Source organism: Oncorhynchus masou, chromosome 30 (genome assembly GCF_036934945.1).
Source record: "Oncorhynchus masou masou isolate Uvic2021 chromosome 30, UVic_Omas_1.1, whole genome shotgun sequence".
Lineage (NCBI taxonomy): Eukaryota > Metazoa > Chordata > Actinopteri > Salmoniformes > Salmonidae > Oncorhynchus > Oncorhynchus masou.
In genome coordinates this window covers 36,052,406-36,075,375 of record NC_088241.1, presented here as the reverse complement: position 1 = coordinate 36,075,375, position 22,970 = coordinate 36,052,406, and the positions used below count along the sequence as shown (strand labels likewise).

General features: G+C 44.8%; 1 protein-coding gene across 10 annotated transcripts in view; it reads left to right on the top strand.

Annotated features, from left to right (window-relative positions):
• LOC135522589 (sickle tail protein homolog) overlaps positions 1 to 22,970 on the top strand; it is a 171,771-nt gene that overhangs the window by 44,002 nt on the left and 104,799 nt on the right. Inside the window, exon 1 of one of the 10 annotated variants that reach the window (XM_064949002.1) lies at positions 6,577 to 6,711. The exons of the other annotated variants lie outside the window; for them this stretch is intronic. Within the exon in view, the coding sequence (XP_064805074.1) occupies positions 6,693 to 6,711 (19 nt within the window). The 5' untranslated portion in view covers positions 6,577 to 6,692. Of the gene's footprint in view, positions 1 to 6,576; positions 6,712 to 22,970 lie in introns of those variants that run through there. 10 annotated transcript variants of the gene reach the window in all.

The window sequence follows — 22,970 nt, the reverse complement described above, 5'->3', positions numbered from 1 at the left end:
TCAGAATGACTGCCAGGGTAGAGAAAATGAATTAGTGGGATTACCTCAATCATTTGAACTGGAACAACCATCTCAGTAATGGGTGGAAAAAAATCCAAAAGATAAGTTTAGAAAACTGTATGTTATTTAATTTTGTGTAGCATAAAATATATTACGCAATCAATGTACATAAAAAAACACAGATATTACAGTAAAACAAACAAATCTGAACATCTCACTGCTGGGAGCATGCTAGGAGCATGCTGGGAAATATGATATATGGTTCTATGTCGAGCCTTTCTTGACTCCCAAAGAAACCTTCCTGCCTTCCAAGGAATCATCAAATCAAAAATCAAGTCAAATTTTATTAGTCACATGCGTCGAATACAACAGGTAGACCTTAGAGTGAAATGCTTACTTACGACCCCTAACCAACAATGCAGTTAAAAAAACATATGGAGAAGAATATGAAATTAAAGCAAAAAGTAATTAAAGAGCAGCAGTAAAATAACAATTTCGAGACTACCAGTACAGAGTCAATGTGCAGAGGAACTGGTTAGTTGAGGTAATATGTACATGTAGGTAGATTTATTAAAGTGACTATGCATAGATGATAACAACAGAGCGTAGCAGTGGTGTAAAAGAGGGGGAGAGGGGTGTGGGGGGCAATGCAAATAGTCTGAGTAGCCATTTGATTAGATGTTCAGGAGTCTTATGGCTTGGGGGTATCAGCTGTTTAGAAGCCTCTTGGACATAAACTTGGCGATTCGGTACCGCTTGCCGTGCGGTAGCAGAGAGAACAGTCTATGACTAGGGTGGCTGGAGTCTTTGAGAATTTTCTGGGCCTTCCTCTGACACCGCCTGGTATAGAGGTCCTGGATGGCAGGAAGCTTGGCCGCAGTAATGTACTGGCCCGTTCGCACTACCCTCTGTAGTGCCTTGCGGTCGGAGGCCGAGCAGTTGCCATACCAGGCAGTGATGCAACCAGTCAGGATGCTCTCGATGGTGCAGCTGTAGAACATTTTGAGGATATGAGGACCCATGCCAAATCAAGTCTCCTGAGGGGGAATAGGTTTTGTCGTGCCCTCTTCACGACTGTCTTGGTGTGCTTGGACCATGTTAGTTTGTTGGTGATGTGGACACCAAGGAACTTGAAGCTTTCAACCTGCTCCACTGCAGCCCCGTCATTTCTTCCAAAAGCGGTTCTTAAGATGATCAGGTTCTAGGTAGAACCCTTTGCCTTACGAAGAACCCCTGTCTTCCGCAAAGGGCTATTCTGATCAAAACTGTTCTTGGTTAAACCCTATTCCTCTGCAAATAACCCTTGGGTTAAATACGGAAACCACATTTCAGTTGAAGGCATTCAGGTGTACAACTGACTAGGTATCCCCCTTTCTCTTTCCCTTTCCCTTTCGGAACATTTTTTTTAATGGTGTAGGGTTTTATGTTTAATTTATGACATTTTTCACCATTTGGGATGCATCCATAGCCTTAACATACAGCAGTAAGATGATCACGCTGGTCTTTAACTGTAACATTAGCCTTTACTTTCACAGCATTGGACTTCCACTCTGAAATGATGCTACTGCAGTAGAACTACCAGAAACATTATCCCACCTCCGCCTCACATTTGAGATTATAAAATGGGCTTTAAAAAGGAGAGCAGCCCAGTGAGGCTTTGGCTGATCTGAAATAAATAACTGTAAAAGTCTGCACGATCTGAGCTGAATCCCACGTAGAAATCTGCTTCACATGGTAGCAGACACTCTTATCCAGAGCGACTTACCGATTACAATTGGGGTTAAGTGCCTTGCTCAAGGGCACATCAACAGATTTTTCACCTAATCAGCTCAGGGATTTAAACCGGTGACCTTATGGTTACTGGCCCAACGCTCTTAACCGTGAGGCTACCTGCCGCCCTATGGCTGTGTGTTCAAAATGTCAGCCGATCCACACGTCACAGACCCATCGACTTGAATGGGGACACCTGTTCTAGTTATTCTATTTCTACGGTGAGCCTTTTATCCTAGCGCAGGAAGGGCATCGCTAGTCTCACGACTAGACACATTGGGCTCAAACTCAATTCATGTTGTGCAAGTTCAGCGCTATAGCGGCGATTGAAATGTAACGGCAATGTTCCCGCGGAGAATGCATTCCCAGTAAACACTGCATACAGTATGTTGGCTCAATCGGAAATCACCTTTAAATTGAAATTGCGATATTGGGCTGAATTTCCGCGATACGGACTGAATCTAGCCCTGTTTTGAGCGGACGTGGAATGATGCCCTCCAACCTACATCTAATATTGAAGTAGGAAGAATGCCATGCATGAGAGAGAGAGAGAGAGAGAGAGAGAGAGAGAGAGAGAGAGAGAGAGAGAGAGAGAGAGAGAGAAAAGAAGCTGGGCAGCCAGACAGCCATTAAAAACAGAACTATAGGGATATAATGATGCTGCTGCAGTCACACACACACAGTCGGGCAGTCAGTGACATGAAACAGGTGGCTCATTCAACTAGCATCGGCCTTTCTAGGGAGTTTTTCCTAGCCACCGTGCTTTCTACACCTGCACTGCATGTTGTTTGGGGTTTTAGGCTGGGTTTCTGTACAGCACTGTGACATCAGCTGATGTAAGAAGGGCTTTATAAATACATTTGATTGATCATTCAACTAGCATCCCAGAATGCTTAGCTCTCTGGAAGAATAGCAGAAGCTTCAGAACAGACTGAATAATATGTCTGAATAGCTTCAGGTGTAGGGTTCAGAACAGACTGAATAACATGTCTGAATAGCTTCAGGTGTAAGCTTCACCTTCTTTCTCCATTCCCTCCATTCACCTTCTTTTCTCCTTTCCATTTGTTTGGGCTCTGCAAAGACTGAGGAGGGATTTGGCAGCTGGGATTCGTCTCTGGCGAGGGAGGCAGATGAGAGGGGGCCTGTTTGTGTGTTTGTACAGAAGACAAGTGAGGTAAAGGGATTGCCTGCTTGATAAGGCGTCGGAGTTTTGCGTCCCAAATTGCACCCTCTTCCCTATTTAGTGCACTATTTTTGACCAGAGCCCGATGGGCTGAATCTATGGGCCCTGGTCGAAAGTAGGGGACTATACAGGGAATATGATGCCCTTTGGGACGTAGCTACAGAGTCTTCTCCCCCTCTCCCAGCTCTGTGCATCATCCTCATTCATCCAACTTCCTTCCTGCTCCAAGCTCCATAAATCACTCGCTCAGAGAGTCAACATCTGAGCTCCATCAATTTCTCAATCCGCTCTCGCCCCCCACTCACCCCCCTCTCACATCTCATATGTTCATGGCCTGCGGGGTATAGACTGACACATAAACACCCAGGTATCTACTCCCCTCTCATCTCCCCCACCTGAGCTAGAGTGGGACTGACGAAAACACATGTAAAATGCATTCACTCATACAATGTTGCTTCTGTCACCATACTTATTCAACAGGGGCTGATCTAAGTTATCTATCTAAGTTAGCATTCTCCCTCTTGGCCTCGTATTTACCAAGCTCGGTCTATGAGCAGTTTTGCCTGTTAGATCATAATGTATTAGATTATATGGACAGAGAGGACCTGATCCTAGATCAGCACTCCTACTCTGAGTCACAATATGTGTCTGTCTAGCTGGCCTGCGTTCAGCACAGGGCTCACGGTATTAGGACATCAGGTTTAGGACATCAGGATAGCATGCAGCCCCCTCCACTCAGCTCCAACACATTGTACTCAGACTAAACATGATTCATGTTTCTAGAGCCAGCACGACTGTGGCATGATGAAGGAAACCTGATCTGACTGTGTGGTTATCCAGCATGGCTCTGAGAGTGACCTGGAGAGAGTAGTGGTACTCCGTCGAGTTGAGGAGAGCAGAGGAGATGAGAAGAGAGGAGAACAAAGAGAGGAGAGGATAGTAGGGGAGAGCAGAGCAGAGGAGAGGAGATGAGAAAAGAGGAGAAGAGAAGAAAGAGAGGAGAGTAGGGGAGAGCAAAAGAGAAGAGAGAACAAATCTATTTCACTTGTTAACATGTTTCCCATGCAATAAAGCCCTTACATTGAAATTGAATTGAGAGAGACAGAGAGAGAGAGAGAGAGAGAGAGGGGTGGGTAGATGACAGGATAAGAGGGAAGAGAAGAGGTGGGTAGATGACAGGCGAAGGGGGAAGAGAAGAGGTGGGTAGATGACAGGCGAAGGGGGAAGAGAAGAGGTGGGTAGATGACAGGCAAAGGGGGAAGAGAAGAGGTGGGTAGATGACAGGCGAAGGGGGAAGAGAAGAGGTGGGTAGATGACAAGCAAAGAGAGAAGAGAAGAGGTGGGTAGATGACAGGCGAAGAGGGAAGAGAAGAGGTGAGTTGAGGTAGGGAGAAGAAAGGAAAGGAATGATGGGAAGAGGAGGGTGATGTACTGTCTGGATGTGACCGATTAAGAGCAGGGGACATGCGGACATGTTCTAGCAGAATCTTAAACGTATCATATTGTACTAGACCTTGTCATTGGACCACCGTGAAACCAGGGATTTTGAATTTTAGGTTTGTGCTTTAAATTAAGGGAGTGAACATTATGTATAATACGGGTTACATGGAGAACAGTGGAGGCTACAGAGGGCTTTTAATAATGGCTGGAACGAAGTCATGGAATGGTACCATTCATTTGATACCATTCCGCTCCAGCCATTACCACAAGCCCGTTCTCCCCAATTAACGTGCCACCCACCTCCTGTGATGGAGCAAGTCTGACCTCTCTGAAATGAAAACGGATGGTCCTCCCTTTAGCAAAAAATATATTTGACCTAAATCCTCCCTGAACGCTTGGAGAGAAAAAACAAGTGACCCTTGCCTAGACCCAAAATAATAGTTAAAACATAAAGTGGAGAGCAGAGAACATGCCTACCATTTACCCTCACATTTACCCTCATTTCTTGGACAGATTATAGCCTTAGATATGTCTTTTTACCAACTGTTTTTTTGTGTTGTAAGCATTATAACAACTCAGGAACTTTGATAGCACACAGGGCTGCGGGCCAGAAGGTTGTCGGTTCACAGATGACCGTGGACAAGAGTAGGGGTGGAATTATCTCCTTTATAGTAAAAGCATTGGATTAATCGATCGTTGTATTTGCAGGTCTAGTTTGCAACCAAACTGTGCCTGTTTGCAAATAATTCAATCTGAGACGTCATTAGAAATCTGAGCCGGGTAGTCTACTTTCAAAAGTCAGGCCTACCGTACCTTTTCCACCTCAGACAGAATAGGCCTACCGACGCAGAATAATCAAAGCTTTAATTGCTGGCTACTCTTCCTCCAGGGCTCAATCCAACGAGAGAAGGTCACAAGGGTTTCCCTAAAAGCTGTCTGGGTTTTAACATCCTCTGTTGTACTATCAATTGATAGTGACAGAATTAGATTGCTTCCCCATTTGTTTCTGTGTCCTCGCCTATAGAAGGTTGTAGCTCAGCCTCAATGTCAAAGAAACTAAACACTGAGATATCCCCATATGCATCGGAGTCATGTCTTTCCTGGGTATTTTGCAGCTTGTTTCTAGCATAAAGCATTGCGGACCAAAGCGCTGTTATAAATCAATATATATAATCGGATCGGTTTTATTTTCTTCCAAATCTTAAGCTTACAGGGAAATATGGTGCTATTTGGGTTTCAGCCTAGGTCTCCTTATAGTGCTTCTGTCAACCTGTGTTCCCTCACCTCTCCCTCGTCATCTCTCACCCCTTGCCTCTCCCCCGAGGTTGGAGGTGGGGTATGGCTGTGGGTTGGGTAGGGGGATAGAAGGGGGATTTTAGTGGTGAAAATCTTTGCCAGGCCTCAGAGCAGATGCCTTGTATTGAGACTGAGCCTGGACCTCAGTTAGCCTTGCATGGCCCAAGCCTGCGGTTTGTAACAGCTAACTGTTGGATTTAGAGAGAACGTTCCAGTCACACCCCCACCCCTTGGTTTATACTCCCTCCCTTTATCCATTGGTTGATACCCCTCCCTTCATCCCTTGGTTGATACCCCCCCTTCATCCCTTGGTTGATACCCCCCCTTCACCCCTTGGTTGATACCCCCTCCCTTCATCCCTTGGTTGATACCCCCTCCCTTCATCCCTTGCTCCCTCTCTCTACTCTAAAAGTGTGTGCCTCAGTAGGACAACCCAGCAGGAAGTCCACATGTTTTCCTTTAGCCTCCAATCCCCCCCCCTCTCTCTCTCTCTCTCGCTTTCTCATTCTCTCTCTTTCTCTTCCCCCTCTTCTGCCCAGCCATGTCCCCCTCTCACTTACAGTGTTTCATTGAGGTGAGCCAAATTCTGGATAGTGGCGAGAGGCTTCACAAACCTCATTCAAGAGGGCACTCACACTCACACGCACACCAACACACACACACCTATGCATGCACACACACGCTTGGTCACACACACACACACACACACACACAGTCTCACACACATCCGAACATATGCAAGCTGAACAATGGCTGTTTCCTGAGGGAGGAGGTAAGAGGGAGGGGCGGGGGGGGGGGGTGGCATACCTCTTTGGAGGGGCTGATTGGAGCCAGCGTAAACACACAGCCCAGGAAGTGTTGGAGTGAGGGAATGAGGGAGGGGAGAGAGACAGAAGGAGGGAGGAACAGTGGATGTGTACAGACAGGGAGAAGGAAAGTTTTCTACTGCAGTGTCTGTCCCTCTGTATGAGTTTGGCTGCTCCCACACGGTTGTCCCGGACGAATGACAGAGCACCCGAGAGGTGAGTAACTGCATCTCTATATGCGCGCACAGCGACCACGTACATATTCACACACACACACACAAACACACACACATACATTTGCTTATACACACACACTCATTTACACACGGACCAATGTAAGAGCTGGACAACAAGTCAATGACAAGCCTGGCCTTGTGAGACTTCACTTCAGCTGTTCTCTACTTTATTGCTTACCTGATTGTCATTTCTAGAGGATGGTGCACATTGTGATATGTTTTTAACTCCTCCTGATTACTTTCAAACATTCCTTTAAAAGTGGTCTTAAAATGGGCAATCTGGGATTGGTATATTCCTTTTTGGGGGCTTTTAACCCTGATGATTGATTGAGCCATTGATTCTTAACGAATATCACATATAAAGGCCTCGTGAGCTTAGTTCAACTGTCCTACCGCTTCCGCATGCGAAATATAAACGCGTTGTACTCTCTGGCAAATCGTTGTTGTCTGTTGCTGTTGTGTGGTGCTGTTATGGAATGAAGCCTGTGTGTGGAGTTGGCTGTGGGAAGTTGGTGGGATGTTGGAGGGAGAGTCATGTGTGTGGCTGTGTGTGTCTAATGAGACCAACGGGGAAGGAGTTGTTTGGGGTCATACACCAACAGATACTGACGTTGACAGAGGTTTAGACAATGTTGCATTATGGTTGCTTTATCAACACTTATCCTCAAGCTCACTTGCTCTCATTTCCGGTGTCCCTCCCTCTTTTGAAATCAAACCAGATCTGGCAACGTTGTGGACAGCTTCTTTCTGTATTGTCATAGTTTGCTTTTCAAGATCACATCAGAGAGGTTCCTTATTCCTTATGAGGTCGATATGGATAATGGTGTATCAGATTTATTTAGATTTGACCGTGCATTTTGGGGCAGGCAGGTAGCCTAGAGGTTAGAATGTTGGGCCAGTAACCGAAAGGCTGCTAGGTCGAATCATTGAGCTGACAAGGTAATAAAATCGGTCGTTCTGCCCCTGAATAAGGCAGTTAAGTTAACCCACTGTTCTTAGGCCGTCATTGTAAATAAGAATTTGTTCTTAACTGACTTGCCTAGTTAATAAAATATATATGAATGCTGTTTGCTTTCTGGATCAAATAGGCTTTTGAAGCCCTTTGTGGATGTATCCTTATTTTCAAAGTGAACATCGGTGTCATTGTAGAAAAGAAGCGATCCTAGCCTCACATTACGTTGATCTGCTACAGTTTAATGCTTGACATACTTTATATACTGTAGGAAATGTCTGTTTGTTGTGGTCGGTGAAGTATGCCTATTTTAAACAGTACATTCTAGGCCAATAGAAACTAAGACTCCCTGGATAACAGTGGCTGGGTGTACTATCCTGGCAAAAAAAAGCGAAAATGAAATGAAGGCCCATATCAAGATCCACTGTAACTGAAGTGATACGTTCAGTATTTCTGCTGTGGGTTTGAGAAGCAGAAGTCTATTTTCCAGGCTGGCTTCATGATACCCCGGGACATTTTCAGCGTTTTCCTCAAGTTAAAGTAGATTCACATCTGGAGTTGTTGGGCCAGATGCCCGAGTGGAACCCTTATGGAATATCAACGTTTTCAACAGGCAGTCACACATAAATGTTTGATATGAATCTCACTCAACGTCAAAGTCTACACAGTAATGATTTTTTTTTCTCTATTTCCGTAAATTACCATAATGTGTCTAGAAGCTGGACCTACTGTTTGCATGATGTGTCTAATAAGCCTAATAACTGATTGGCAGGACATCACTCCACTGGGTTACATTTAACATTTACATTTAAGTCATTTAGCAGACGCTCTTATCCAGAGCGACTTACAAATTGGTGAATTCACCTTCTGACATCAGTGGAACAGCCACTTTACAATAGTGCATCTAAGTCATTTAAGGGGGAGGGGGGGTGAGAAGGATTGCTTTATCCTATCCTAGGTATTCCTTGAAGAGGTGGGGTTTCAGGTGTCTCCGGAAGGTGGTGATTGACTCCGCTGTCCTGGCGTCGTGAGGGAGTTTGTTCCACCATTGGGGGGCCAGAGCAGCGAACAGTTTTGACTGGGCTGAGCGGGAACTGTACTTCCTCAGTGGTAGGGAGGCGAGCAGGCCAGAGGTGGATGAACGCAGTGCCCTTGTTTGGGTGTAGGGCCTGATCAGAGCCTGGAGATACTGCGGTGCCGTTCCCCTCACAGCTCCGTAGGCAAGCACCATGGTCTTGTAGTTATTTGTAACTGCTTTCTTCGCACTTTCTCTGCAGTCATTTTTTTCTAGTTTTTCTGCTGCAGTACTCTCCAGTAAATGTCTTACTACTGCTTTAGAGGCGATAGATTCACATTTAAATGAACCGAAAAAAAAAATGTTTTAAGTGTTAGTCAAGTCAATCGATTAGCTAAATTAGGTGCTTCTTACCATAAAAACAATAGCTGAGATTTTAGAATTCGGACAGAATACTGATAGATTTGTCAAAATAACCGACTGAAGTTCTGCTTAAAAGCAATAAACTCATACACATTCTGGTTTGAAAATGCTGAGACGTCCTCTGTGGTGAAATTTTAGATGTGTTGAATCTTTCTCTGCGGTTTGTTTATCAAGCCCCGCTCCCCGTAGGGAGAGGAACGTCTCTTCACATGAGCTCGCACCTCGTCCCCACACCCCGTCTCTCATCCCGCCCGGCGGTTGCTGCCTGGCAATGCTGAACGCTCGCCGTCTCACAGGTTTTCTCTTGCCCGCTCTTTGCTGATGCTGTGGATTGACACCAATTTACTCAAATGAAAACTGCACGGAAAACTGTTATTAAGTGTAATGCAAGACTTTGCTGTCTGTTGAACCCAAATCAAGCTATTTGTGTAAGTGCTAGCACATGGAAGGGCAGGGATTTTGGCAGTAACCTACATCAGCAAGCCGAAGCACAATCATTGTCGCCTCACACCAGATGTCAGCCCTTTATGATATTGTGATGCAAGTGTCCTTCCTGGCTGAATAAGTTCTTGACCACGTGACTACACTCCATCAAGAGGAAGTCCCAGTGGGGGCCTCACTCCACATCCATGCCTGGGATCAAACACCAAACTGGGTCATAGCTAGCAGTTGATGAGGGTCTGTGGCTATGGATTTGGATGGCTGTCTAGAGGGATTACGCGCTATGTTAACACACCTGGCCCAGCGGCATGAGGACCAGTAAGATCTGACCAGGTGTTTACCCACCAACGCTATCAGCAATGTCTGTCCTCATTGGGCCCTCAGCCAACATAGTCAGTAATGTCAGCTCTCATTGGGGTTTGTGGCTTGATCAAACCCTGTTAAAGGACTTCTGATATGAGGTCATATTTTAAGTCGGAGCTTTGAATAAGATGAAACGCTGCACTGGATCAAATTATTGGAAGTTAGTGTGTGGTTCTTGGAGGTGTGTGTGTGTGTGGAGTTTTTGGTGGAGTGTGTGTGTGTGTGTGTGTGGGGGGGCTTTCATCCAGAAGTCGATATCAGCAAAGCATCCCAAGGTAGTCTACCATCAATCAACCAATTAATCTGCCCATTTAATCACCACCAAAGACGTAAGGTGATGCCCTAAAGGCTAAGCACTTCTAGGAGACTGTAAGTTGCTGATTCATATCTTGTAAGTAGAAGATTTTGGAGTTGAGTTTCTTCAACACATAATCTGGGGTTAAGGCTGGGGAGGCTGGGGGGGCTGTGGTATTCTGACTTTATACACAAGGCTTCTTTTGTGACTTGGAACCAGATAGCGATTATGGTCGATTGTCTTAGTTACCATCATTGCAGTTGTGATCCCCACCACATTTTCATTGTTAGGGCTTTCATCCTGAACTCGGTATCTGAGAAGCATCCCAAGGTAGTTTACCGTCAATCAACACATCATCTGGGGAGGTGTCCTTTTGGCAAGAACAGAGATTGTATAATTGAGGTGGATATGATAACAAGGGATTATCTCCTTCTAAATCTCATATTACATGAATCAACTTCTCCTTAGTGACCTCATCATTAACCAAATCATTTCCTTTCCCCCCCCCCCTTAATTTAACAAATTCTTCTTTTCAATGATGGCCTAGGAACAGTGGGTTAACTGCCTTGTTCAGGGGCAGAACGACACATCTTTACCTTGTCAGCTTGGGGATTTGATCTTGCCACCTTTCATTTACTAGTCCAACGCTCTAACACCGAGGCTACCTGCCACACCAAAGATGGAGGATAGGTAAAACATTTATTTTTGCAAAATGGAGGGAAAACACTTTCTTTGGTGGCAGGACGAGTGAATTGTGAAAACATTTCATGATGTAAGTGAGCACCTCATCGGTCGACACCTTAAACAAACCAAAGACAGGCCCATTCCCATTTCACAAATAGACCATGGGTTTGTATTGCTCTTGGTTGAGGTTGAAAAGTTTTTGGTCAGCTTGTAATGGCCGCATTTTAAATATGTGTGCCAGGAAAAGTGACAGGCTAGCAGAAAATAGTGTAGTAGGGTGCCAAATTTCAAAGTTATTCAACTAATAATTATTTATAATACTGTAGTTCTAGCATTTTCCCTCTATATCTTAACCCTACAGTATATTAGTAATTCAGCATCCTGACAAAAACAACAATCCTTGAATGCTGGAAAGAACATTTGTTTGACCAAAGCAGTTATATGAAAACATGATGAGATACACCATGGGGTTTTCTAATGGTAATTTTCTGTGGTTACAAACCCGTTTTAATAGGATGGGAGGGAGGCACATGAAGAAAACAGAACTGGCATAAAGACAGCCAATCCTTCTTTCACTGATGCTGTGCTCTCTTTTACATTTCAACATTTCACTTATTTATTTCTTCATTTCTTTTTTTGACATCTTTAGTCTTCCGTACTCTTTGTCATTCTATCGTTAGGCTGTGGTAGAGGATGACATAAGACATCAGCATTTAAAGTTCATGGGAGCCTATATGCTGGATGTGACAGGGATTATCCATAGATTAAATATGTGCTTCCTGTCATATGGTGACGTGGGCTGGGCACTGAGCTTATGGAAAATCTGGCAAGACATGACATTTGTTTTTTAGGAGGCTGCGCTGTGAGGAGCAAGCCTCTTATTAAAGGGAGGGTACATGTGTTTTATTAAAGGGAGGGTACATGTGGCTTATCCAGAGAATGGGTTGGAGTTGGGTCAAACTGAACTAGCATCAACCATTTGGCTTTAATTCTTTATTTATTGATTTTGGATAATCATTTATCATCATTTTCTATGTCTTTGAATACATGCTTGTCAAACACACACATGCACACACACACACGTTCTACTCACACACATCCCTCAACCTGATTCCCCCATCTCTTTAACCACAGACATTCATGAACTCCACCTCATCACTTGCGAAGTCATTTGTTGACTCCCCTCTCCCATCTCCTCCCCCTCCAGCAGGGGTAAGACAAACGTTCCCGCTCTCATCCCAAAGAGAACACACAACATCCTCCGCTGACACTCTCAGCTTCCATTATGAACTCACCCACTCACTGTTTACATTCCCGTGCAAACATTGTCGTCGTCGTCCCCCCCCCCCACACAGAAAAAGCATCTTTAAAGATACAAGACCAGTCTGGTTTGGTCGGGTGTGTGGGAGGTCACACGTTCTGAACACGATACCGTATGTTTGTCTCTGTATGCTCATAGGCAAATCAACGTTTGTCCCTATGGAAACCTGAACCTTAGATCAGCTTTCTCACACTCTGCCTAGAGTGTCTTCTTCATCCTTGCTTCCATAGTGTTATGTAAAGGATTACCAGCATTATATCAGCACGTGAGGGTTTAAGCAACTAGATATCAGCATGAAACAGCAAGAATTGAGTCAGGAGCAAGGGAGAAGGACGGAGCGATGAAACGACCTGAGGAGAACCCTGATAATCAGAATTAGTGGCTAATTGATGAGCGGGTGAAACATTGTGATAAGCCCTTGATATGCCTTTCCTATCAGGATGGTTTAATTGGACATCCATTTGCCTTCGCTTTTCTCAATCCTTTTTTTGAGTATTTGCCTCTTCTTATTTGCCTCTTCAGTTCGATATTTGATATATGGATGAAATTCCACCTCAGTAAGTCGTTTTTTTTGGAAATGCTTGGGCCCTCGTCCTCGGAGGATTTCTTTACAGGTTTTTCTCCATCCTTGTCAGTGACCATAAGCTTATGACTCCATATCACAATGAAATTTATAAATACCCTTTGCCTGCCTGACAAACTCCATGGCAACATCCCAAATGGAAACCTAAGGGGCCTGGACAAAAGTAGTGCAATATATAGGGAATAGATTGCCATCTGGGACGCACCCCATATTACACTTTCCGTTAGCAAACACAATGTTTTGAGGTCCCTGCGTGGGACATATTCTTGAAAGCGTGTCCTGGGTTTGCTGGTTAGATTAGATTGCGGTCGCTGTTGCATGAAATACACAGGATGTTAGTGTAATGCTGAGTAACACAGATATAGAGTTGGAGGAAACTGGCCCACTGTCTCTCTTTAAGGTGGTTAAACTATTATGATAACACTACAACTGCGTCACAAATGGCACCCTATTCCCTATATAGTGCACTACTTTTAGCCCTGGGCCCCTGGTTAAAAGTAGTGAACCACATAGGGAACACGGTGCCATTTGGGATGCACACTACAAACATGATAAAATAAATACGATCTCTCCCTGAAAATGTGAATATTAGGTCTCACCCATATAAACCTAAATATAGTTTCAGATGATGACTTTGAGTGAGAGTGGTATGTGTAAAGCTTTATTTATGTTGTACTGTGTGGATCAGTGAAGGCACTGCATCAATCCTGTAACATGGGATTGGGTTGGAGTGTGACAGAATTCCCCATTCTGAATCCACAGCTGTGCTGAAGACATCGGTTTTGTCATATGATTTAGTCCATTACTTTAATATAAAAAAGTTATTGGGGTGTGCTCAAAATTATGGATAGGAACTATGAAGACCATTGTTGAACGCCATTGTCCAGCCCAAGAACCGCATGTACCTTTGCCACAACAGGTGGCAATCTGCATACACAGTAAATGCCTTTTAATCCACCTTTTCTGAGTAATTGTTGCACACTTTGAGGGGGATTAAGGTATGTTTTTAAAGGTCCTGTTTGGATGTCACTTTTTGCAAGGGTTTCTTCATATTGGGATACTTTAGAGGTGAAAGATGTCGAGGCAGGGAGAAAGCGATAGGAAGTAAAGTACTATAAGCCTTGTCTGAGCCGGAACGCCCCAAAGGGCAGGAGCCTATCTCCTGTTTCTGTAGTGTGAGGCAGCATGATGTACAAGTACACCCCTTGGACAGGACATGACACTAGTCTGTTGCAGAATCTGATTGGAAGAGTTGACATTTGTACCCATCCCCCCTGAAAAGAGGTGATGATAACCACAATGCACTTCACACACCCGGAGTACTCTCCTACCCAGAGCTCTCTCCTGAGTTACAAAACCCCATCTAGTAAAACTTGACATTTAACGTGAGGGAAGTGCTATCTACGTATTTTCCCCTCGTCATTTTAAACAGTTTCCCATTGTATTGTCGACTTTCGGTTTTATAAGGAGTCATTGCGAAGTAAGATGGGATCTGCTGCTTTCCGCTCACTGTGTGAATTTAATTTGGAAATGTTTTGTTTCTCATTTTGAATATTTAATTTAGTTTCCTTTAGGATCTCAGCATATCCACTGAGTCCACGGAATAATAAAAGGTGGTTTGAATTAAATCCATTTATTTATATTAAATATCATTAGATTGGATATCTAACGGAGAGTCTGCACATCTGTAGATACTGAAGAAATAAAAGTATCTCTAAATGCATTTGAAAAAAATCGGAAACTGTAAATCTTGGCTAGATTTGTCCTTAACTTTCTGAGCTCACCTCCCTTGGTAAAAGACTGCTGAGAGAGGCTGCTGCTTAATTTCCCCCCTTTTCCATCCCCCTAAGATATTCCTATCAGCTTACACCTTGAAAGTCAAGGCCACAGAACATTCCTGAAAATTCCAAACCTTTCCATTGGTTTGTATAATGGCAGGAAGAGTGTGGCACAGAGAGAGAGAGAGAGAGAGTTGTGTAAAATGTGTTATGACTTTGTAAAATGCACTTTAGATAAATGTATAGATTGTTTGATTTGATTTGAGAGAGCGAGAAAGGGAGCGAGAGGGAGAGAGGTCTCTCAGGTCCATTGCCCTACACTCCTTGGCTAGAGAGAGAGGTCTCCTTGCCTTTTCTCGTGTCCTTCCTCTTGCTTCTTTCAAGGCTTTTGTTTGAAGTTGCTTTCCCTTTCCATCTGGTTTTCCTTCCAGGACGTCTATGTCCTTCCCACCAGAAGCACAACAACAATACCCTGCTTAATTTCACCACTGCGGTCATGGTCCTTGACCACTGGAGAGCACATGTTAGAACCATTAGGATGAGGATGACCGCAGCCCAACCACGACAGGCATGAGACTCCGGCAGCTCCCGAGTGATGGGCGATTCTGACATCACCTGGCTGACTGACGGCTCTGGCAGCTCCTGGCTGGCTGACGGCTCTGGAGGCTCCCGGCTGGCTGACGGCTTCTGGCTGACTGGCGGCTCTGGCGGCTCCTGGCTGACTGGCGGCTCCTGGCTGACTGGCGGCTCCTGGCTAACTGGCGGCTCTGGCGGCTCCTGGCTGACTGGCGGCTCTGGCGGCTCAGGACAGACTGGCGGCTCTGGCGGCTCAGGACAGACTGGCGGCTCTGGCGGCTCAGGACAGACTGGCGGCTCTGGCGGCTCAGGACAGACTGGCGGCTCTGGCGGCTCAGGACAGACTGGGGGCTCTGGCGGCTCAGAACAGGCGAGAGAACCTGTAGGGAGAAGACGGAAAGACAGCCTGGTGTGGGGGGCTGCCACCGGAGGGCTGGTGCGTGGAGGTGGCATCGGATAAACCAGACCGTGCAGGCGCACTGGAGCTCTTGAGCACCGAGCCTGTCCAACCTTACCTGGTTGAATGCTCCCCATAGCCAGGCCAGTGCGGCGAGGTGGAATAGCCCGCACTGGGCTGTGCTGGCGAACCGTGGACACCATGCGTAAGGCTGGTGCCATGTATGCTGGCCCAGGGAGACTCACTGGAGACCAGAAGCGTAGAGCCGGTTTCATGGCACCTGGCTCGATGCCCACTCTGGCCCAGGGATACGAGGAGCTAGAATGTACCGCACTGGGCTATGCACACGCACCAGGGACACCGTACGCTCCACCTCATAACATGGTGCCTGCCCGGTCCCTCTCGCTCTCCGGTAAGCACGGGAAGTTGGCGCAGGTCTCCTACCTGAACTTGCCACACTCCCCATGTGCCTCCCTCCAAGAAATTCTTGGGACTGCCTCTCGGGCTTCCTTGCCAGCCGTGTTCATTCAAAGCGCTGGCTCCCTTTAGCTGCTGCCTCCGCTCTCCTGGCTGCCTCCACCTGTTCCCATGGGAGCCGATCCCTTCCAGCCAGGATCTCCTCCCATGTGTAGCAACCCTTGCCGTCCAGAATGTCCTCCCATGTCCATTCCTCCTTATAGCGCTGCTCCTGCTGCTGCCTGTTACCACGCTGCTTGGTCCTTTTTTGGTGGGTGGTTCTGTAACGGCTGTCTTGGGTGGAAGAAGGAGAGAACCTAAGCGCAGCGTGGTTAGTGTTCATCTTTTTAATAAACAACTGAACACTTCAAAAATACAAAACAACAAAGTGACAACCCGAAACAGTTCTATCTGGTGCAGACACACAAAGACTGAACCAAAAACCACAGGGTGCCAAGTTAAAGAAAAGAAAATCCACCACTACCTAAAATGCACACAAATAACATAAAGACAAAACAAAGGAATAAAGGTCAGAACGTGACAGTGTGCATCTGACACTGATATCCCAGACTATGGAACTGTGGACCCACCCAGGGGTGGGGACTGTTTTGGCGGTTGCGCCAATAAAACTTTTACTTAACCCTCAACCTCACTCTCTAGGGCCTGAGTCTGTCATTGTCCGTCCATTCACTAGACACCAACCCAATCAACTGGACCGGTTCCGAGGACCGCTTGAATGTAAAGCAGCGACAATCTGACTCTTATTCTACCATTCGATTCTAACATAAGTGAAGTTAGGAATCAGTATTAACCTCAGTCAGTTTGAAATGAACTCTTGTTTTTAACCAGTGGCCACTGAATATCTATTAGCCACTGACATATGGATGGCAGCCATGGGCCGGCATCTCTGCTTTGATGGACTTAGACACTGCATGCCAAAATGTTACTAGATGCCATACATGTAGGGAATAGGGTGCCATTTGGGATGAACCTTCTGTCAGCATGGTGATCATGATGGAGGGCTCTTAATGAGTTTAATTATGGCCACTTTCTCTATCTACATTTATAGAGACTGTCTGCAACCATAATGGATGGGTGTCTTCCTCGGAGTATTGATGAGCCCCAGTTAGATGGACTCAATATAACTGCGTATCATTCAGTATAGTCCAAATGGTCCCGTGTGGCTCAGTTGGTAGAGCATGGTGCTTGCAATGCCAGGACTGTGGGTTGAATTCCTGCTGGGGCCAGCCACACGTAGTGTTATGTGTGTTATGTGTGTTGAGAGGTGTTGTGGGGGATATGAGATGAGAAATATACTGAGTGTACAAACGGCTCTTTCCATGACATAGACTGACCAGGTGAATGCTATGATCATTTGTTAAATCCACTTCAATCAGTGTAGATGAAGGAGAGGAGAGGTTAAAGAAGGTTTTTTAAGCCTTGAGACGATTGAGACATGGATTGTGCATGTCGGTCATTCAGAGTGTGATTGGGAAAGACAAAAGATTGAAGTGCCTTTGAACAGGGTATGGCAGTAGGTGCCAGGTGTCGAGAACTACAACGCTGCTGGGCTTTCCACACTCAACAGTTTCCTGCGTGTATCAAGAATGGTCCACCTCCCAAAGGACATCCGGCCAACTTGACACAACTGTGGGAAGCCTTGGAGTCAACATGGTGCAGCATCACTGTCGAACACTTTCGACGCCTTGTGGAGTCCATGCCCGGACGATTTCAGGCTGTTCTGTGGGCAAAAAGGGGAAGGTGCAAATTAATATTAGGAAGGTGTCCCTAATGTTTGGTACACTCTTTGTAACATTCAACCTATAGCTGCTGTGTGAGATTGCATAACATGGTGTGCTTTGTTTGACAGTGTCCATGTTAGCTGGGTTTCTCAACTCCACAATATGTACACCTCGGTAGAGTTGGCATTGCAACGAATGAAGGCTGAGTGTACCTCCAACTGCATCGAATCGCTGTCAGTCGATACGAGGAAACAGTCGGTGGTTGTACTTGACAGAAGTTTTATTAAAAAGTATGGATTTCAGCAAACAAAGAAAGGCACGAAGCTACAGAGGACAAACACAGGTACACGGTAAGGGTTCGATTGACAGCGACTATCGATCGTTAGTCGGAGGTTCAGTCCACCCACGGTCATCTTCACCCGCAGTTGTCTCCGCTCAACTCCTTTGATGTGATGTACAGTACATGGTAGAGTTGAGAAAAGCTTGGCTATGTATGTAATAAGTACCATTCAGACCATAGATAAAGTGTATAGGCATAAATATCATACCGCCACATAAATGCTAACCTCCCCTATTATTGTAATGGTGAGAGGAGATCATGTATGAAGGGTATGATAATTGTGCATCTATAACTTTCTCACTCAAAATGATTTGAGATTCATTTAGGATTATCCGTGATCATGGTAGCATCCACATTAAATTTAGAAGTGTTTCTTATTTACAATAAAAGTGACACCAAAATGACGCAATACATTATTTACCATTAATTTCTATTGGGAACTAAATATTCTGAAACGCAAACCAAAACAAACAGTGAATGCATCCAACAGGTTTGTAGAGTCACATGCTTGATGTAGTCATTGCGTGCTATGACTATGGGACCAAATACTAAACTTTTCACTACTTTAATGCACATACAGTGCCTTGCAAAAGTATTCATCCCCCTTGTTGTTTGTCCTATTTTGTTGCATTACAGCCTGTAATTTAAATGGATTTTTATTTGGATTTCATGTAATGGACATACACAAAATAGTCCAAATAGGTGAACAAAATTTTTTTTTTATGGAAAAGTGGTGCATGCATATGTATTCACCCCCTTTGCTATGGAGCCACTAAATTAGAACTGGTGCAACCAATTACCTTCAAGTGTCTCATGATCTGTCACATAATCTCAGTATATATACACCTGTTTTGAAAGGCCCCAGAGTTTGCAACACCCCTAAGCAAGCGGCACCATGAAGACGAAGGAGCTCCCCAAACAGGTCAGGGACAAAGTTGTGGAGAAGTACAGATCAGGGTTGTGTTCTAGAAAAATATCTGAAACGTTGAACATCCCACAGAGCACCATTAAATCCACCACAACAAACCTGCCAAGAGAAGGCAGCCCACCAAAACTCACGGACCTGGCAAAGAGGGCATTAATCAGAGAGGCAACAAAGAGACTAAAATGGTCAGATGAGACTAAAATGTAGCTTTTTGTCCATCAAGGAAAACGCTATGTCTGGTGCAAACCCAACACCTCATATCACCACAAGAACACCATCCCCACTGTGAAGCATGGTGGTGGCAGCATCATGCTGTGGGGATGTTTTTCATCGGCAGGGACTGGGAAACTGGTCAGAATTGAAGGAATGATAGGTGGAGCTAAATACAGGGAAATTCTTGAGGGAAACCTGTTTCAGACTTCCAGAGATTTGAGACTGGAACAGAGGTTCACCTTCCAACAGAGCAATGAAACTAAGCATACTGCTAAAGAAACACTCTACTGGTTTAAGGTGAAACATTTAAATGTATTGTAATGGCCTAGTCAAAGCCCAGACCTCAATCCAATTGAGAATATGTGGTATGACTTAAAGATTGCTGTACACCAGTGGAACCCATCCAACTTGAATGAGCTAGAGCAGTTTTGCCTTGAAGAATGGGCAAAAATCCCAGTGGCTAGATGTGCCAAGCTTATAGAGACATGCCCCAAGAGACTTGCAGCTAGCTGTAATTGCTGCAAAAGGTGGCTCTACAAAGTATTTTTTTGGGGGGTGAATAGTTTTTCATTGGTCAAGTCTTATTTTTGTCTTATTTCTTGTTTGTTTCACACACAAAAAATATTTTGCATCTTCAAAGTGGTAGGCATGTTGTGTAAATCAAATGACACAAACCCCCCCCAAAAAATCTATTTTAATTCCAGGTTGTAAGGCAACTAATTACAAAAAAATTCCAAGGGGGTGAATAATTTCGCAAGTCACTGTATAAGTGAATTTGTCCCAATACTTTTGGTTCACTAAAATGGCGGGACTATGTAGAAAAAGTGTTGTAATTTCTAAATGGTTCACCCGATATGGATCAAATTAAAGATGGCAGTCTGCACTTTAACCTCATCATCATTGTATCATATTAAATCAAGAGTACAGTGCCAAAACAAAAATGTGTCACTGTCCCAATACTTTTAGAGCTCACTGTATGTGGTCATTTAGTATTATCTATGGGCCAGTAATCTGGACTCAGCGCTGCTGTGGCGCTCGTTGATTAGGGCCAGAGTTTCTACACTAATCCGCTTGAGCTTAGGCTGTCCTCCCTGGCCGCGCACACACATGCACACATACACAATCACACCACGTGCACACATACCGGGTGCATACACATGCATGCACGTGTTGCCCACACGTGCACACACACAGACACACACCACACACAAAGTGTGTGATTAAAAATCGGATATGCTTGTCCATCCTCCAATAAATAAATTCAAATGGAATGAAATACAAGTGCTTAGCGCCCACTGCCCAGAGTCTCTACTCAGAAGGCCACACTATGTGTGTGTGTGTGTGTGTGTGTGTGTGTGTGTGTGTGTGTGTGTGTGTGTGTGTGTGTGTGTGTGTGTGTGTGTGTGTGTGTGTGTGTGTGTGTGTGTGTGTGTGTGTGTGTGTGTGTGCGCGTGCGTGGATGTGTGAAGCGTGTAGTGTCTGTTTGCTGTAGCCCTGTGAGGTAGAGGCCAGAGAGCTGATCTTGGGACATAATCAGCAGCATAGCCTTTGTGGTTACCATGGTTTCCTCTTCCCTGCCTAGGCCTGCGGGAGAGACTTAGGATCTGTGAACCATATTTTAATTAAACCTCCATAAGAGATGGACAGGAAGGGGGCTTAACCGATTTGACACCCCTGCTGTGTCACCCTTCTCTGGGCATGAGAGGAGATATGCCGGAGGATAAATGGTACAGTTTGAGTCCTGCATTTTTAAGGACTAATAAACACCCAATGAGCTGGGAAAAGAGTTGAAGGAGAAGAGTCTGGAAGACAAATGAGAGAGAGAGAGAGAGAGAGAGAGAGAGAGGGAGAGGAGAGGGAGAGGGAGAGAAAATGAAAGAGAAGAGGAGAGGAGAGGGGTGTTTCTGCTCAGCCCCACTGTCCGTGGTGTGATGGCCCTCCCATCATTACATCACTGACATACCTCAGTACTGATGACATCGCACAACTGGGATGGGGCCTGTGATTGAATGATGTCATCAGGAGCAAATCAGATTGCTCCTAATCCCGTGAGGTCCGCTAGCCACTGTTCCCAGAGTTCTGAAACAGTTAGAATCACCCATATCTCTCTCTCTCTCTCTCTCTCTCTCTCTCTCTCTCTCGCTCTCAAGCTTCTCTAAAATTACAGAATTTTCTCTCTTTTTTTTAAACAAGTAGTCTTATTTTAGACCCCCTACCTGCCTCTAGCTCATTGTTAAGAGTGTAACTGTAGCCTCCTCTCTCCACCAGAGCATGTAATGATGTAAATATGTCGCTACACGCTAGTTCGCTAAGAGAATTAGCATTTAGCTAACATAACACGAAGCAAGAATCTGTAGTTCCTCACCACCGAACAGGTCTCAACTTTACCTTGTTTGATTTGGGTCTTCTATATCTATATGTTCAAGGCTGAGAAGCCAAAATAATTTCAATTAGTCGTTCTATTCCTACACTGTTACGAAAAACCGTAATTGATACGGTAATTTTAGGTATTATCAACAGTAAAAAAAACTCTGAAACACTTTACTACAGCATACTGTAAATGATGGTGCATTGTGGGAAAATTGCTGTTTTTCCACCCCAAAAGCCTTTTGACCACTAGTGGGTTCATGATATTACTGTTGTGCTTTGTAAGAGGCTACATTTGTTGCACCCGTGAGTGAGAATTCTCTACCAATTTAATTCCAATGTTGTTATAGTGACCCATCAACTTCAAATGTACAGATGACATATTGGAGTAGCAGCTAGTCTTAAAACTTAAATGGTTGAGCCATGTCCTTTTGGTCTGTTTTGCCCAGTAGTTGCTGCCAGTTTGGAAGCCTTTAGTAAGGCCTCTACAAGTGCAAGTGATATAAATCAACAAATATGAATTAATATACTGTCAGCTGACCTGCGTGCACCAATCCCTTGTAATTAAATTAAAATACTGTGAAATACAAACCCCTCCCCTCAGTGAATTTCATTCATTCCTCCATTCATTCTTTCTGATTATGGTAGCATTTACAGTACCAGTCAAAAGGTGGCACACACCAACTCATTCAAGGGTTTTTCTTTATTTTTGCTAATTTCTACATTGTAGAATAATAGTGAGGACATCAAAACTATTAAATAACACATATGGAATCATGTAGTAACCAAAAAAGTGTTAAACAAATCAAAATATGTTTTATATCTGAGATTCTTCAAAGTAGCCACCCTTTGCCATGATGACATATTTGCACACTCTTGGCATTCTCTCAACCAGCTTCACCTGGAATGCTTTTCCAACAGTTTTGAAGGAGTTCCCACATATGCTGAGCACTTGTTGGCTACTTTTCCTTCACACTGCACTCCAACTCATCCCAAACCATCTCAACTGGGTTGAAGTCGGGTGATTACACCGGCCAGGTCATCTGATGCAGCATTCCATCACTCTCCTTCTTGGTAAAATAGCCCTTACACAGCATGGAGGTGTGTTGGGTCATTGTCCTGTTGAAAAACAAATGACAGTCCCACTAAGCACAAACCAGATGGGATGGCGTATCGCTGAAGAATGCTGTGGTAGCCATGCTGGTTAAGTGTGCCTTGAATTCTAAATAAATCACTGACAGTGTCACTAGAAAATCACCCCCACACCACCACACCTCCTCCTCCATGCTTCACGGTGGGAACCACACATGCAGGGATCATCTGTTCACCTACTCTGCATCTCATCAGACCAAAGGACACATTTCCACC